The sequence below is a fragment of the Harpegnathos saltator genome, unplaced genomic scaffold (assembly GCF_003227715.2).
Source record: "Harpegnathos saltator strain DR-91 unplaced genomic scaffold, Hsal_v8.6 scaffold272, whole genome shotgun sequence".
Taxonomy (NCBI): Eukaryota; Metazoa; Arthropoda; class Insecta; order Hymenoptera; family Formicidae; genus Harpegnathos; species Harpegnathos saltator.
In genome coordinates, this window is record NW_020230064.1 from 1 (window position 1) to 18,695 (window position 18,695).

Sequence of the window (18,695 nt, forward strand, 5' to 3'; positions counted from 1 at the left end):
CATCTCTCGCATCGTTCGTTTCATCCCCCTCTTCGAAAAGAAACGAACCCAAGTTTCGCGAGGCTGATATGCATCTTCGCATCGTTCGTTTCATCCCCCTCTTCGAAAAAAAACGAAACCGATTCGGCATGTATGACGGGCATCTCTCGCATCGTTCGTTTCATCCCCCCTCTTCGAAAAAAAACGAAACAAGTTTCCGAGGTGACGTGTATCTTTCACATCGTTCGTTTCACCCCCCTCTTCGAAAAAACGAATCCCGACAGGCAAGTATGATGTGCATTTTTCGCTCGTTCGTTTCATCCCCCCTCTTCGAGAAAAACGATAGCAAGTTTCGGCGAGGCTGACGGACATCTCTCGCATCGTTCGTTTCATCTCCCCTCTTAGAAAAAACGAACAGCAAGTTTCGACGAGGTTGACATGAATTTTTCGCTTCGTTCGTTTCATCCCCCCTCTTCGAAAAAGGAAACGAATACCCCGATTCGGCATGTATGACGGGCATCTCTCGCATAGTTCGTTTCATCCCCCCTCTTGGAAAAAAAGGAATATCCCGATTCGGAAAGTATGACGCGCATCTCTCGCATCGGTCGTTTCATCCCCCCTCTTCGAAAAGAAAACGGACAGCAAGTTTCGACGAGGCTGACATGCATCTCTCGCATCGTTCGTTTCATCCGCCCTCTTCGAAGAAAAAGTGGACACCTCGACTCAGCAAGGCTGACGTGTATCCCTCGCATGGTTTTCTCTCACTTTTTGGAAAAAAAACAAATACCCCGTTTCGGCAAGTCTGACGGGCATTTCTCGCATCGTCCGTTTTCTCACCCCTCGGCGAAATCTCTTCGAAAAGAAACAGACACCTCGTCTCAGCAAGGCTGATGTGTATCTCTAAAATCGTTCGCTTTCACCCCCCCCTCCCCTACTCTCAGCGAATCTCGTTGGAAAGAAATGTACAAGGGCTTTCGGAACAGCCGACGGGCAATCGAGGAAATGAACGAACGGAAAAGAAAAGAAGGAAAAAATTGAATGAAAGGTGCATCAATTTTTTATTTGCATTCCGTTGCTACATGTTGATACAACAACAACAACAACAACAACGATAGTGAACAACTATATTTTCATCGCATTCCTTGCATCTATCGGTTGCAATAGTTGCCAGGCCTTCCACTTTCGGCATCGTTGTGGACGAACAGACTTAACGACGATGTTTAGGCAGCGCCGGCCGTGCGTACGGCAATTGTGATTCACCCGCTTTGATATTTTCATGCAGTGCATACTGAAGTCTTCGTCCCTCGGCCTTGGTGTCGATGGCAATTTCGCACGTGCCGTCCACGTAGCATTTGCATCCTCGTGGATCAACGAGTTTGCTTCGCTCTTGCGCCGATGTCTTCGGGGCACGTGTGGACGTGAGATTTTTCGTCGGTCGTCGATACAGATCCACGTCGGCGAATGCTTCCGTGGGATTTCGTACAAATTCTTCCGATTTACGCGGAGCGCCTACCCTCTATCAACGCGACGACGCTTCCGACTCCTGTGTTTTTTCATTGTTACACTGCGGCGTTTGCTGCGATCACGACAGCCGTTATGGCCGTTGTTCAATGGCAGAAACTTCCCCTTAGCGTCGCGTGGACGATTCATGTTTCTTTCCTCGCTCGCGTTCGTCCACTCGCCACGCTATCTCTTACAGTAGCCTACCACCATGGTCATGGCGTTCAAACGATGACGAGTGCGCGGGGCGAGCGCTGCTCGACCGATACCTTGTCACTCGGGTAATTGCACAAGTGCCGTCTCAGCTGCACCGGCATTGATGCCTACACGAGACACTTTGCCCAAGTATCGATCGACTTGATGTCCGCGAGTCGCAAAGGTGGCTGCTTCGGTACCCCCGCGGGATTTTGCGAATTTGTTGAATGCTGTTTTTCTGCAAACATATGGTAACCGGCATCGTTGTACGCTTTTCCGATACTCTGCATATGAGAGCCAAGTTGAGATTGCGACCGTCGCTAATGCGCAGCATTTCAGTGTTAACGACAGCCAAGAGGAAGAGCAAAGAACGCATGTACCTCCGCTTGTTTCCAAATTGCCATTCGTCGAAAGTGCCTTCGCTTTCGTGATACGCGTGATAGGCCATAAAGTTTGCTACGTATAACAGCCTGCGCGAAAGCTCGTCGGCCGCCGCCGTGGTATTGCAAGCAGCAGAGGCGGCGGCCGCAATGATACCGTGATACACGAGACTTTTGCAGCTGAAATATCAATCGAGGCAATTTGATCAAACGAGCGAGCGTTGCCGCGATCCCATGACGATCCATTGTGAAACGAATAATGGCTCGTGACTTTCCGCGTGCAACCACTTCAAACTCGAAACTTGAATTCCGAAGTTGCACCAGATCATCTTCGTCGCGTTTCGGGGTGTTCACGATGCAGTATATCTCGATGGTACGTCGCTGAGAACAGTTTCTATTCAAACCAATGTACGATGGTGCCGTGGCGTTTGTTGTCGTGGTGGCATTGACACCATTGGTATCGTTCTCGTTTTCGCCATGAAAACGGTTGGCCCCGGCCGTTCTAACGTTTGGCGTTCAAACCTCGTTGTTGTACATCTTGCATAACCATAGAGACGAGACGCAGCAGTAACGCGGTACCAGAATGAGGACAAGTTGTAACGACGAGAGAGTCGTCGGTGCTCGTTAGTGACCGCCGTCGCTCATAACATTCAAAGACGTACGTGTTCATGTCTACGCGTGTCATGGTAGCACATGCTGCAACGCATCGATTGGCCTGTTTGCCATACGCGCGTTGTTTTGCTCGCACCAGTGCCTGTCCTATTTGACCGTCCAAGCATAGCATTTTGCGCGACACGAAAGGTTGTTTCAGGAGAGAAGAATAGTCGTCATTGTCATTCATGTTTTGAAGAGCAACATCGGGCGAACAAATTGACATTGATCTCGCTGGCGTTTTGCCGTTTTTGCGCCGTTCGCGACAATGCACGTCTGCGACTGATTCGGTGTAAGAGTGAAGCTTAGCGTCTACCGCCCTGTTTCTTCCTCGTCTCGGTAGAACCGATAAACCGTAGGGTAAACTCGAGCCCGTCCGCGCTGCTGTCGTCGCTTTCTTCCCCGGGTGCCGACGTCGTGGTAGCAGTAGCAGCGGCAGCGGCAGCAGCAGCAGCAACAGCATCAGCAGCAACAGCGTTCAAAATGCTGGAATTTCTAGATTCATTCGAATTGGAGCTAATGGAGCTGCATCATGCGCGATTTTTTCTACGGAACACGCAAGATATATTTGTTTTATACGGAAAGCAACATCGAGCACAACGTATCGTGGAGTTGAACAACGTGAACGAGCGCAGTTTGAATCGTTCAACGTTTTCCCCAGAATTAATTGTCAATTCGTTGTCGTGAATGTCGTCGTTGTCGTAAGCGTCATCGTGAGCGTCACTGTTGTTCAAGGCACTATTCGTCGTCATCACATCGTCAACATTTTCGACCGTTATATCATCTGGTGGCTCCTCGTTCTTGTCTTCAATGTTCGGTAGAGGCAGTAGAGGCGGTAGCGTTGGCGGCGATAACGATGCCTCCAAGGTAGCAGCCGCCACCGCTGCTGCAGAAATTGCCGATACTTCGGACTATGAAACGTCACCGTCGTCGCCACCGCTATCGCCTCCGCCGCCGCCGCCGTCGCCGATACCGTCGTCCGACAATGACCACAAAGACTTGTTCGACGAAATCACTTGGCTTGATTCCATAATTGACACGGCGAGAGAGCTTATAGCAGAATTATTGGGTGTATCGCCGCGGGTATTAACGGAAATCTGCAAGATACTTGGCCGCGTCGGAAGCGATCCAGATGTCACGATACTGTATGAAACGCTGATGTATGGTCGCCAGTGGCGCATTTCGACAACCCCATACGAGAGACCGCGCATTGTCAGCGTCATGTTCGGCATGATCAGTTATCCGTTGCATTGCCCACTCGATCAATTGGTATTCAATGTATTGTCAAGTCAATCGCTAACTGTTCTCTACGAAACATACAAATCGTTCATGACACACTGTAATTGCGATCGAATCGCTACAGTCGTGGATATTATCTAGAAGTTACGCGCGAACGTCATACTGCGCAACGAGAATGTGCATGAGCTGTTGCGAGTCCTGTAGCATCGAACATCTCTCGACACGTACGAGTCGCTTCGCGCGATTGCCTATACAGTCGTCTCGTGTTTGGATGCGGAAATGTTACGACGCAGCGGTCAGGTCTTGGGCGACAACATAATAAATTTGTACGACCGTTTAGCCGATGCTGTATCGGAGGCTCAGACAACTTTATCTGATGGAAATTCTGGGGCCGGCACCACCACCACCACCACCATCACCGCGGTCAAATACAGTCGAACAAAGCGAACATTGATGCTGCTGCCATACGATTTTATTGCGCTTGGAAGGAACTCTATCTTTACGCGAGTCGGCAAGCGTATGCGTATTTCTGTGAACGATTCGATTCGAATGGCAATGGTCGAATCGTCTACCATTGAAACATAGACCCATCCACCAATAAGATGCGCGAGAGAAAACGCGTCCTTGGATACTCGATCGTCCAAAGAGAGTAAGTCCGCACGACGAATTGAGAGTAGCGATCCGTCACCGGTGAAACGCAAGTGATACGTCGCAGGATCAGGAATGGATATAGCGGGAGCAGCCTCTACGATTCCACGATCATCGACCACGCGCAGGAATCGAACTAAATTCAAATCGAAATCGTATACAGGATGAACTTTTCCGCTAATATCCGGTCCTATGAATCGTTCGTACTATTGCCGTCTGGTGCTGCTACGATGACTACGGGAGCCAGCAACACCACTGTCACCACTGTCATTCGCAGCCGTTGAAACTAGCGGAGGAGCGCCGTTGACGATCTCGCTCGAAAATACAGCTCTGCGCAATCGCTCTGCAGATATTACGAGACGATCTGTTTCGTACTGGGAAAGCCTACGTTTGTGTAAGAGGTTCAACATCCACGCGAAGAAAGTGATGATGAAAATTGCAACGAACAAGAGGGGCGAGAATATCGAGAGAAACATTTCGCAGATCCGTCTCACGCACTCTTCGTATTATTTGCTTTATTATAAATAAACTGCACACCTGTATGAAAAAAATCTTGTATTTATTGATTACGGTGATTCATTACAATCCATCTAGATATTTTAGCGCAATATTTTGTATCGCCTGCGTTTGGTCAGATTGAGAATTTTGTCGTTTTTGCCAGCTGTGGCAGACAATCGTCCGCGCTTTCGCGGTGAAAGCCCGATTTTCACACATTCGCTCGGATGCACATATGGATAGGCGTACAAATTAGGGTTACTGTTGTCGCGACATAAATGCGAATAAATGCTGCACGCACGCTTTTGCACTGATAACCGCATACGCAGCGCATATAATCTTGGACTGCACCGCATAGATCTACGACGAACCGATGGTATCCGCAAATCCATTATATCCGTAGCTGTACACAGTACTGTCGCAGAAGGCGAGTAAATATTCAACTTTAGTGATGGCGAACTTGTTGAGACCAGATTCAGGCAAACATTTTCATTCGTCGTCGTTGTCATCGTCGTCGTCGTCATCGTCGTCGTTATCATCGTTGTAATACGCATTTCCGATTCATAAGACTGCTGTTGCTGCTGCTGCTGCGATGATCGGCTCGGCGTACATTGGTGCAGATTCAACAGTGGCGGCGACAATAATAATTTACAAATGTTATCGATGTCGTTATCGATGTCCTTATCGATGTCGATTTCCTCGTTCGTTTTGCCATTGTCCTTGTACATGGTATTTATCATGATCCATTGTGCATGGAGAAAATCCTTTACGTACTCGCTATCCCACGAAGATTCCAAATACTGAATTATGTCTCCGAAGCTTTGTCGCACGCGCATATTGACGAGCGGTTGCTGGATCGTTCTGACGCTTAGGCGATATGTACGTGTATATATATATAAATACTACTACTACCTGCGTGAGACCCTTCCTGCGAATCTTCCCACGTTTGTGTGGCCTGAAACCGGATCCACCGAAAACATTGACGCGTTTGTGTATGTGTTACATGAAATCCATGACTTCTTTGTGAAATCGAACCTGATGATCGGGCACGCAATGTGGCAAACGCACATCATAGACTGTTGCCGTCTTTAGCACCATACGTTTTGTATCGGGCGGACATGTACAGTCGTGATAGGTAGGTTCGCACATTATTGCGTTCATATTCCACACTCCATCTTCGCAAAACTTGTGTCGCTCGCGAAAATGCCGATACAACTGCACGCATTGCCAATAGCTGCACCGAAACTGGAGAAGCCGACAAGCATCGCGTATTCGCCATTTATCGCGTCGCACTCGTGCTCGTTATCGTCCCTGTCACTGCTGCCGCCGCCGCCGCCGCCGCCACCACCGCTGCTATCGTTGCCGTCATCCCTCCTGTCGCCATCGTCCGTAGCGTTCAATTGCACTGATTCGTACGTTCTGCGGGAAGTGTCGCAATAATGATTCACGCCACTGTACGCGCGACACAATGTGGCGCAATCACTGTCGAATATGCATAATCGGCGAACGGAGGAACAATCGACAGACCCGGCCCCCACGAATCGACGTGTTCTAGGACGCACCATGGAGCACAAGAGAGAGGCGTTGTCACGACTTCGTTGCAATGATTTTGTGCTACTTGTTGACATTGGGGAATACGCTCGTTGTCTATAAAACACAACACACCATACAACTAACAACACGATGAAAATAATTACAACAACGATCGGCATCGGCATTGTCTACGCGCGCGCGAATGCAGCGAGATACGCGGCGCGCAAGGAAAAAGTTATTTGATCTCGGCGTTAACGTCGTTTTACGCTTCGAACGGAGTGCGCGATGATTCGAACGATAGATTTGCACTAATGGTGCACCGCGCGAAATTGGACCAAACGTAGCAAATACTTGTGCATAAATATACAATTGCTCGGTTGTCCGCGACTTGCGCATTTCGCTGTCGAAAAGAAGAATTCGTTTTGTATTACAGCGGTCGCGCTCCATATCGTGCTCGAACGATTGCACGCCACACAGCCGGCACACTGTTGACGGTATCTAATATAACGAAATGTCGTCGTTGTCGTCGTCGTCGTCGTCGTCGTCGTTATCAAAGTTGTCGTCGTTATCAAAATTGTCTTCCTTCGATAATAGAATAGATTTAACGAGACGAAGAATCAATTACGTGTTGTTAATGGAACGGTGACGAGTACGAGTACCATTTGACACGGGCGTATCAGCATACCTAACCTAACCTAACCTAATCTATAGCGCAAACATCGTCGAAGTAGTAACGCAAAACACGAAAATTACGATCGATCCAACGACGAGAGCCATTGTTGTCGTAGTTGCAGTTGACGCTCCGCCTCCGTCAGCGTCGTGGACTTCATCGAGCACGAGATCGCGTGCATAAATACGTAGGCAGTCTGAAAAGTTCTCGACCTGATATACATGGCATTAGAAACTGTCAAACTATAATTGTATTGGAAAGTGGCATCCCTGATATAAACCCATGTAAAATTTTATTCGATCTGTCAAATCATTCGAGTAGTAGCACCAGTTGAAAAAGCTTTGTGCAAGATGCGTGCCGCATGCTAACAATTGATCAAAAACGCATTCGAATGCGTGTTTGTCAAGCGTGTTTGTCGTCGTTTTAAAAGCAAAATAAAATGAATTTCAAGCGTCGTTTCGTAACTGTTGATGAAACTTGAATCCACCACTATACATCAGAGCGAAAAGAACTTTCCGGAATCACACCACTTTAATGATGGTATTGAATTATTGGAAAAAAAACGTTGAAATAAATGTATTGAAGTTTCAGGAGATTACATTGAAAAATGAAACATATTTCACGGCAAAAGAATTTCTTTCATCGTTAGGCCGAGAACTTTTCAGACTGCCCTCGTATTTGCAACAACATATGTCCGATGAGCTCGATCGACGTCGCTCCTTTCGTATGGTCTCTTCCGACTTCCAGCATACTGGGAGAATAACTGGGAAAATGTAGAAGATTTGATTTATTTATTCAATCCATTTATTTCTATATACTTTCTAAACAATTTTTAAGTTTTTTCTGTTCGATAAACAAGCAACAATGCGCCATCGTGCACCATTTGTAATAATGCGGCGCCTGGATCGCATTTTTCGTTTGCATAAAGAGGCGCGTACGGATTTTGAGCGATTTTCGTCCCTTGTTGTCGTTGCACGATCCATCGCACGTAAGCTCGGCCCAGCGTATGATCGAATTCACTTGCGTTCATCGCGTACTCGCGAGCCACCGCTTCGGTCGACGCGACTCGCTTTTGCCCTTCGACCAATTGTAAAAAGTACGTGGTAAAGCGTCGAACTACCTTGTAATAATTTATTTCATCCGCTCGCGGATCAAAGTCTCGAGCGAGCACGAAACGAGTGCAAAGGTAGTCTTATTCGGTCGCAACATTCTGCCTCGTCAGAGCGAATACGCACCGAACGCGTTCACCGATATTATAACCGTATTTTTTTAGCGTATCTTGAATAAATGTGGCCCCTGCGTTCGATACGGTGCGCGGATTCAATGCCAAGTTGAACGAAAAAGACTCGCCACCGTGAAGGGTCGCATATTCGTGCAACGCGTCGTACATAGCCTCAAAGAACCGTGTCAGCTCGGCGACGATCAATCGATGCGCTTTCAATATATTCGGTTCGTAGGATTCAAGCGCCAACCACGTGACTGTAACGTTCAGTTCCAGCGAACGCACGATATGTTTGACGAACGGCTGCGCGTTTATTTCGAAGCCCTTTGTTATCGCACGAAAACTGGTGGCATTGTTACCGCTCATCTGTTTCCAGTACTTCTTTTTGCCCATGATGGAACATGCTTCGACGGCGAAATCATCCAAGTCTACAGAAATATATGTTCGACCGTAACGACGAATGGTGTCGTTCATCAGTGCGACGAGCCATCGTTCGCAGCACGGTTGCTCCAGTTTGGACAAGGGACGCTTGTCACCACTTTCACGATCTGTTAGTTCTAAGTATACGATGAGTCCATCCGTGTCACGATACACTACATTTTTTTTTTTTTTTTTGACGAGGAGGAAATCCATCATGGATACCCTGACCCTCGGGGAAGGGCCAGGGTTATGCCGGACTCCTACCGGCTAAAACCTCCCCGGGTGGCGCTGCGAAGGGACTTGGGTCGGGGCCCCGGTGCCGCGTAACTGCTAATCGGGGCCCCGAGTCCAGGTTTGCACCTTCTGTCTCTGAGGGGCGGGCTGGGGGAGGGGGGAAGCCGACCCGAGGGTCCGCTTCGACCACCGCTCCCCCAGGGGAAGGGGGAAGCCGGCCCGAGTGCCCGCTTCGACCACCGTTCCCCTTTCCCTACCCCTCACGCCTCGTCTCTTCGGTCGGGAAGGGGGAAGCCGGCCGAAGCCCGCTTCAATCAACCACCGTTCCCGACCAAACGAGGCGCCGCCAGTACACGTTGTGTGGCTGACTGACCCACCGTATCAGCCAGCCACCCTACATTGGGAAGGTTAGTTGAGGCACCGGGAATCCCCGCCCGGTGCGCCGCCCTTCTGCCCGGCGGTGGCGGGGAGATATACTCCCCTATCCGCCGGGCTCTCCCCACCACCGCAGAGGAATGGGGTGGGGGGTCCTAATGACCCCCCTCCCGCATGTCCGATTTGTCTATCGGACCTGCGATTGAGGGGGAGAGGGGCATTTATTCCGATGGTTCGTTACCATGGATACCCTCTCCCCCCCTTATTATCATGAGACACCCTTTTTCGAGGGTGTCGGTGGTCTGCGGGTGTAGGGCCTGGGCCTAAGCCTCGTCCCCCAACCGCTCCCTTCACCCGTCGCTGCCATTGGTAGTGCAGCAGGGGGTGGCGGCGGCGGCGGTGTCACATCCACCCCAACTGCAGGGGCGGTCAGCGTTGCTGCCGCCGCCATCAGTGGGGCGAGCCTACGCAACACCACCACCGCCACCCCTCGTCTCTCAGGAGGGCTCCCAGTTGCCCCCTCCATGTCGTCGCCCTCGCTCTCGTCCTTCCTCTCACTCTCCTTATTGGAGGGGGGAGCAGGGGGGTGAGGAGGAGGAGGAGGCGGTGGTGGCTGAGCCCCCAACCTCCTCAGTTCCTCCTCCTCCGAGGAGTCTGCGTCCCCCTCCCTGCTCCTGCTCCTCCCTCCCCTCCACTGACGGTGGCGGTCCCTCCGTCTCTTTCGCAGTCCTCTACCTTCCGCTCTCCTTTCTTCTTCAGCCTCCTCCTGCTTCATGATTCCCTCACAGAAGGAGGTGAAGGCCTCCCACTTCTTTTCGCTCCCCAGTATCGCCCGGACTATACTGGGGAGCGAAAGGTCGCAACCTAACTGTCTCTCCACGACTCCGCACTCGTTGCTACAGGCCGGGCACTCCTGGAGCGTGTGCTGCGCGGAGTCGTGGCCATGCCCGCAGTGGTGGCAGGCGGCTGTGCGCTCCTTTCCTATGCGGCGCAGGTACTCACCGAAGCAGCCATGCCCGGTGAGCACCTGCGCCGCCGTGAAAGTCAGGGCCCCATGGGCCCTTCCCACCCGCTCGAGCAGGAAGGGCCGGACGGCCTCGACGGTCCTCCTCCCGTACCTGGCATTGGCCAGATACCTTTGCCATCTTTCGAGGAGGATCCGTCGAGTCTGGTGCTTCAATTCCCTTATTGTCCTGGCGAGCGGTACGTCCGCCCCCCCGTTCTTAGGACCTCGCGCTTCCTGTCGTACATGCGTTTGTACGACAGGGCCACGAGCTCCATAGGGGGCATGCTCGCCAGGACTGTCGCCGCCACGCAGGAGACGGTCCGGTAGCATCTGGCTACCCTGACTGCCAGTCCCCTTTGCACTCTGCGCATCCGCGCTTGCATCGGGCGATTGGCGGCCAGCGACTCGGCCCAGACCGGTGCTCCGTACATGGCCACCGAGTTTAGCACTCCCGCGTGGAGGCGACGTGCCTTCATGTCTGGCCCCCCGACATTGGGCATTAACCTGCCCAGGTTAATGGAAACCATCCTGAGTCGGGGGACTAGCCTATTTAGGTGTTCTTTGAAGCACCAGGTGCCGTCCAGGGTGAGGCCCAGATATTTCATCTGGGCCTCTATGGGGACCCTGACTTGTCCAATCCTGATATGGGCCTGGGATGGCTTCATGCCCCTTGCGTGGAGGAAGATCGCCTCTGTCTTCCTTTCCGCTACCACCAGGCCCAAGTTGCGGATGGAGCGCACAACCGCTGCCACCGCTAGGTTCGCCGTATGTACGGCTTCCCCCCAGTCTCTCCAACCGGCCAGGACGAGCGTGTCGTCTGCGTAGCACAACGTGCTACAGCCGGGGGGAGGGCTGTCCGGAGGACTGAGTCGTACCCAATATTCCAAAGTAGGGGCCCCAACACAGATCCCTGTGGGACCCCACGACTCATCCCCCTCTCTCGCACCGTGCCATCGGCGTCCGTCCACGTGAGACGCCGACCCCGGAAGTAGTCCTCCACGACGGCCGTGAGGTAGGGTGGGAAGCGGAAATAGCTTCTCATCGCTTGCACCACCCTACCCCAGGGCAGGGTGTTAAACGCATTTGCGATATCTAATGATATCGCGACTGCCACCCTGCCCTCCGACACTATGGCCCCCGAGAGGGACTTCAAATGCAGTACCGCATCCATGGTTGATCTGCCCTCTCGGAAGCCATATTGGCCGTCGCCTAAATCAGGACCCTCCCGGGACATATGCCTCTTGAGGCGGGCCGCTATTATGCGCTCGAAGAGCTTGCCCGCCTCATCCAGGAGGCATATGGGCCTGTACGCGGAGGGGATGTCCTCCGGCTTGCCCTCTTCTCGGAGGAGGACCACATTGGCCCTCCCCCAGACCGGGGGGAATTTCCGTTCCCTTAGCGCCCTCGTAAAGAGGTGCGCGAACCTAGCATTCATATACCCTGAGGCCAGGGTGAGGACACGGCCGGGGATACCATCGGGCCCTGGAGCTTTCCTGCTCTTGATCCGCTTGGTAGCCTCGGCCACCTCCTCCTCGGTGACTCCCGGAACCTCCCCCTGATGTTCGGGGGATGGGGTTACATACGGGGTGATGGGGTTGTCCTCCCCAACCGGAAATAGAGTCCCCATCACCCGTCCCAGGAACCGGGAGTCAAGCGTCTCCGTCAAAGGGGGCGCCCATGGTCTCAGCTTTTGCATGACCATCCTGTATGGGCGCCCCCACGGATCCGCGTCTAGCGAGAGGAGGAGGTCGTCCCACCCCTTCCCTCTGGCCACCCCTATGGCGTTCCGGAGTTCTTTTGCGGCTGCGCAAAACTCCTGCCGGGCGGCCAGAGTGACCTCAAAGTCCGCGCTCCGCTCGGAACACGCGCCTGAGGTGGACCGACCTCCGCCGCAACGCGGCAATTTGGTCGGTCCACCACCAGGCGCATCGTTTTGGGCAGGCCCTGACTCTGGGCATGGAGGCATCGCACGCGAGTGCGAGCACTTGCATAACCTCCATGACCTCAGAGTCAAGGTCCTGCCCATCCTTCCACTGTGGCCAGTTGGAGCCCATCATGGAGATCTCCAGATCCTCCCTGTTTAGTTGGGCCAGAGCCCATCTTCCGGGCCGGGGTCCATCCGCATTGCGGGGCTGTAGGCCGTCGGGGGTGACGGACAGTTCCATCTCTATTATGAGATGATCGGATAGCGATTCGAGCTCGTCCGCCACCCTCCAGGTCCGCACCCTTCGCAGGGCCGAGGGGGTTGCCCAAGACAAGTCGATGATAGACTCCCCCATCGACCCCACGAAGGTAGATTTTCTACCATCGTTCATGATGTGCAGACCTAGGCCCACGGCCCAGTCCGCCGTTACCTCCCCCCTCCTGTCATCACGCCGAGAGCCCCAAAGCTCCGACTTGGCGTTAAAATCGCCGGCAACGATGACAGGACCCGGGAGATATCTCTTTATGACATCTCCCATTTCTTGGAGCCTGGACTTGTACTCAACCAAGCCCAGGCTCTTTTCTGGGGGGAGGTATACCCCGACCACGGTGATGACTCCCCACTTGGCCACTACAAACCCCCTACCACGATCGAGATATTTCGCGGAGGGTGAGTTGTTGCTCGCCTTCCAAACTATAGCGACAGAGCCCCCTTCGTCCCCGAACCATCTATGGTTCCTGGGGACATGATGGGGCTCTGCCGCTATACCTAAGCCTGCACCGCGCTCCGTCATTGTGTGCTCGAACAAGGGAAGCGCTTGACGGGCGCGGTGCAGGTTCCCTTGGAGTAGTCTAGTGTCCATCGTTTGGTTCGGTTATGACTACCACTTTCTCTCCCGGCTGTTCGCCGTCGGTGTCCTCACTTTCCATTGTTCTTGCTCTTTTCTCTCCTCTCTTCTCCTCCACCTCCATCTTCCCATCATTAATGGGGGCCTGAGGGGGAGGTAGAAGAGGGAGGGAGGTTCTTCTCCTCCTTTGAGGAAGCGGAGGTTGGGGCTCCGGCTCTGGTTCCCGGTTTACCCCCCCTCCGTCTCCTTTCCTTCCTCGTTCCTTTTCCTTCTCTCCTCTGGGGATGCGGGAGGGTCTCGTGGCGGCGGTGCGGTCGCCATACCCCCTTCTACCACATCCCCAGGGATTTTCTTCTTTCTCTTGGGGGGACGGCAGGATGGCCCCCCCATTCTATGGTCCGACTGGACGCCAGCCTCTACACAAATTTGGCACCTGACTCTAGAGTTACAGTCCCGAGCCAGGTGTCCGGGTTCTCCGCATCTGTAGCAATTAGATCGTCTATCATTGCTACTTTTGCAGTTGATTTGCACATGCCCTCTCTCTAGACATTTGAAGCACTGCAGCGCTCTCGCCTGCAATAGCTCCACTTTAGTGAGCGTCCATCCTATTCTAATACTTCCTTCTTCGGCAATTTTCTTCGCTGCCACGAGGGGGCATTGTACCCACAACGTCCTGTAACCGTTCCAGGCCACCCTCATTTTTCCAGTCTTTATATCTCCTATCTGGCATCCTCCCACCTTGGCCACTGCTTCTGCCACTTCATTCTCCGAAGTGGATATCTCCATTCCCTTTAGTCGCAGTTCCTCCATCTTTTGTGGTCTGCTTATTTTTGCTCTGTCGGTCAGTACCTCCTTGAGCTTATCCGCGAGCTGGTCCGCCTGTTTGCCCCTTTGCTCCCCAGGTATCTCGATTACCAGAGCTCCGGTTGCTCCCACTCTGGTCTTTATCTTCTCGATACCAATCCCTGTGAGATCAATCTTCCTCTTAGCCTCTGCCAGGTCCTTATATTGTCCCCGTTCAGCGGTTATGGTTACCGCCGCCGTATTGGGGACTCTTCTCCTATTCTTCTTCCCCTCCTTTCTTTCAATGTTCACCACCTTCCTTATTTCCTGCCTTTTTTGTACTTCTTTTTCCTTTTTTCTTTCTCTCCTACCCACTACTTTTGACTACGTCTCTATTTGTGGTGTAGGAGTTTCCTGTACTTGAAACTCCTTTATTTGTGATCGCGTGGGTGGTAGTTGGGGATAGTCCTGTGTGTAGTTTTTCCCCCATGCTGTACCATTCCTTGATTCCCCAGTTCTTTTCCCATTCCTTTTCCTTTGTTGTTTTTCCTGGCCCCTTGTTTAGGAATCTCCTTCTCCTGTGATGCCCATTTGTTCAATGCTCTGAACACCATCTTGGAGACTTCCTCTTCCATCCCTTTCTTTTCCTTCTTTGTTGCCTCCTCCTTCTCTCTTTCTATCCTTACTCTAGTATTAAGGAGGATGTCCTCCCTGATCTTGGGGCCTGCCTCTGCTACCTTTGCGACCCTGGCTTCATTCTTTTCCCTCACCGGGCGTCTCTTATCCTTTGGGATCAATCCCTTCTGAATTTTGATGACTCCAATCGGAATCTCCTCCTCCTCCATCATGTCCATTATGGATGGAGTTATCGCCCTTACCTTCTCCTCTACGCGGATCAGGGGCGAGGGAGCACTCGCCATACGTTGCGGTGCTTCTTTAACACTCTGGCTCGCGTTTCCCAGGTGCTTCGAGGGCGGGGAGGATACCGCTACATGTAGCGGCGTCTCCCTTATACCTCTAAGCATCTCCTTAACTTCCTCTAGCTCCTTCCTCACCTCATTCAGCGACGCTTTCAAATTAGTATTCTCCGTTCGCAGTTCCTCAATCAGGTCCAGGTTGTTTCCGCACCTGTCCTGTGCCATGGCCATTACATTAGTGCCCGCTGTTATGGCTGCTGCGGCGTCTCTGAGGACCTTCACGTGTGTTCCCTTCAGGCTTTTGGATTTCTGTGAAAATCCCAGTACCTTGGTCGACGCTTCCAGTATCGTCGCCGTGATATCCCGGAAGGGGGCCTCCTCTAGGTGTTCTGTTAGTCGTTTTATTTCTGCCTTGTACTTCCTGTTGGAAGTGCAGTCCTGGAACTCTTCCATAGGGTTTTCCAGTCCCTTCAGCAGGAATTCCTCCCTTTTTTGTTCCATAATGGCCTATTTTCTCGCCATGAATTCTTTTTTCAGGCGGTATTCCCCGGTTGTCTCTGCCCTTCCCCTTCCTCTGGTGGCCTTTTCCACGAGACGCTCCTCGTCCGTGTTGCCATCCTCGTCTCTGGGGATCTCCCATTTCCCTTCCTTTTTCTTCTTGACGATTTTACCACCGTCGTCCGAATCCTCCTCTTTGGAGGTGGCGAATGGTGTCGAATCATCGACCCTGATGGGCGATCGAGATCGGTCGCTGTCCTCGATCTCTTCCGCCTTTTTCGTCTCTTGGGACTTTCCGCTCCGTAGCCCCTCCCTCCTTGCCGTTATCTGGCTTTTGCCAGTTCGGCTTCTCGTGTCCTTTAGTCTAGCCTGGGTCGTCGTATTTATTTCCGAGTCCGATGATTCTATATTAGAGGAGGATAAAAAGTCTGTCATGGTGGTTTCTAACCCACAACTCTGCACGGCTCCGGTGCCCGGGCATGCCCGCATCTCCCCGGAAAGGGGGAGCCTCCGAGTTCCCCCAGAGGAGCACCATATGGCACGGGCCGACAGAATGTATCATCGTCGGCACTAGCCTCCCGTCCCCTACACGCGCCCTGACCACCATTTCTGGTGGCCAGACCGCTTTCGGGGGTCCCACACCTCCGACAATGTGGGCACCGTGCAGAGCGCCGCCACGCGGGGGGCCCCATGGAAGGAGGTAGTTCACCGGTGTCGCACCCCACCGGGAACGCCTCCCCCATGACAGCCAGCGTGCTCGCGCCGCCCGAGGGTCCGCTTTAGGGTGATGCGATCGCATTCCCTCGGGCACAGCACACAGGGGCTCCGGCCCTGCCTCGGAATACGTCCGAGCGGCCCGGAGCACCCCTCCACCCCCCGGGTACCGTGACGGGTTCCAAACCCTCACGGTGTGCAGACCCGGGTGTGGGTACCTCTCTCCGCCTGGCCGTGGCCAGGGCGGATGAGGGAGAGGTTCGTTCCCTTTGGCTGCCGGAGCTCCGGCGTGCAATGCCTCCGGGAATGAGTCCTCTGGTTGGCGCATGAGGGTGTCTCGACCCCGACCTCGGAATACGTCCGAGCGGCCCGAGACACCCCTCCACTCCCCGGGTACCATGGGACAAGCCCCATGGTGTGCAGACCCGGGTGTGGGTTCCTGTGTCCGTTCGACCGGGGCTGAACGGGTGAGGGAAGTCGGGGAGTCCACCTTCGAAATGAAGGTGGGGTCCTCTCCCCTCGTCACCCTAGGGTGCCCCGACCCCGACCTCGGAATAAGTCCGAGCGGCCCGGGACATCCCTCCACCCCCCAGGTACCGTGGGACTTGTCCCACGGTGTGCAGACCCGGGTGTGGGATCCTCCATTCGCCCAGCTGTGGCTGGGACGAATGAGGGAGAGAGGTCCTCCCCTCTTCGGCTGCCGGAGCACCGGCGTGCAATGCCTCGGAGGGTGAGATCTCTCAGGACGCGGTAGGGTACCCCTACCCCGACCTCGGAAACGTCCGAGCGGCCCGGAGTACCCCTCCGCATCTCAGACACCACGGGGGAGGATCCCCATGGGGTGGAGCCCTGGATGCGGGTACGTCCCTCCGCCCCGGTCTAACCATAACGGTCCAACCGAGGCGGGAGGAAAGGGTTCTCTCTCTTCGGCTGCCGGAACACCGGCGAGCAATGCCTCGGAGAGAGAGGTCCCCTTCCTGGAGCGAGTGTAGAGGAGGTCATCCCTGTCGGCTGCCGGAGCACCGGCGTGCAATGCCTTCAGGGATGATGATCTCCTCCCACCCGCTCTGTGACCATGCTGGTCATGGACCAGGCTGGTCACTCAGCCCGGTCGGGTGCTCTTGGTCCAGTCCCTCCGTACAGACCACTCCGCATGGTAGAACCTGCGAGGGGCCGAAACCCCCGCCGGTACAGCTCTGTACATCATCGGGACCTTCAAGCCTCCCCACCACGTCAAGGTGGCACCCACGGGGAGGAAAGGTATGGTGGGTACCCGAAGGTCCCCCAATACCCCCCCCGCCGGTGAGGAACCGACGGGGGTACCTACCTAGCCGAACCCTGAAGGGGGTCGGCCTTCCCTCCCCGGGAGGTGTACCAATGATGATATCCGCGTCACCATGGTTCCCCCTCCCGGTTTGGGGCTATCCCTGACTTGGTTGCGGTGGGAGGAGTTCCCCTGTAAGGGGTCGGCCCTCCTCCCACCGCTGCCGTTTAGGACTGTGGCCTTTCACCGCGGTGAGTGTCCCGGCAGGTGGCTACTCTCGCCTCGACTGCCGGGCACATCCCACCGCGACAGGCCACTCTAGTCCGATGCCCGGGGCGTCACGGAAGAGAGCCTTCCTGGCTCTGTCTGCCGTGCACGTCCCCGGGCTCGGGGTGTTCCGATCGGGCGGATGACAGATTACTGCTCATCCGCCCAATCGTCCCACCCCAACTCCTGAATGAAGGAGCATGTTGCTACTACTTCCTCCGATCCGTCCTCTTGTGTCTCCATCCCTTGGGACGGGGCTTCTGGGCAGGGTGGAGCAGCCGGTGCTGCCTCCGTGCTCGGTCCTGCCTTTGGTGGCACCGATGGTCGTGCCTTCATTGGAGGGGGTGGAGGAGGGGGCATTCCCCTCCTCCTCCTCCTGCTTCCTCTGGTTTTCCTTTTCCGTGCTCCTCGCGGGGAGGGGGAGGCCCCTCACTTTGCGCGTGAGAAGCCTCCTCCTCCCTACGAGAAGCGCGAGAGCCCGGCTTTCGTCGTTGCCGTCGATGTCTCCGCGGTTTCCTGCCCACAGCGGCCCTAGGGACCGCCGTGCAGGCCCTGCCTCCCATACGGTGGGCAGGGTTTCTTCTTAGCGTTTCGCACAGGGTGCACCGCGGTTCTGCAGTGCAGCCCCGTGTGACGTGCCCAGCCCCCCGACACCTGAAACACCGGCCACCCCTGGAGTGTTCTGCCCGGCAGTCCACTGCCATGTGGCCAAAGTCCAGGCATCTATAGCACTGGGTAGGGCGTTCTCCTAACACGCGGACTGCGGCCCTCGTCCACCCGATTTGAAGCCCGCCGGCTTCTTGCAACTTATGCGCTGCCTCTAGTGGGCAGCGCAACCAAATCGCGCCGACTCCTCCGGAGGACTGCCTGACCTAACCGGTCTGGATGTCCTCCGGAGGACACTTGGTTATGGAGCTCACAATTTGTCTTACCG

The 18,695-nt window shown here is 54.1% G+C and overlaps 1 protein-coding gene across 1 annotated transcript; it reads right to left on the reverse strand.

Annotated features, from left to right (window-relative positions):
• Window positions 1-12,385: 12,385 nt before the first annotated feature.
• LOC112588699 (uncharacterized) lies at window positions 12,386-13,333 on the reverse strand. Its single transcript, XM_025299381.1, has one exon. The coding sequence runs from the start codon at window positions 13,331-13,333 to the stop codon at window positions 12,386-12,388; it is 948 nt and encodes a 315-aa protein (XP_025155166.1).
• Between the last annotated feature and the right edge of the window lie 5,362 nt (window positions 13,334-18,695).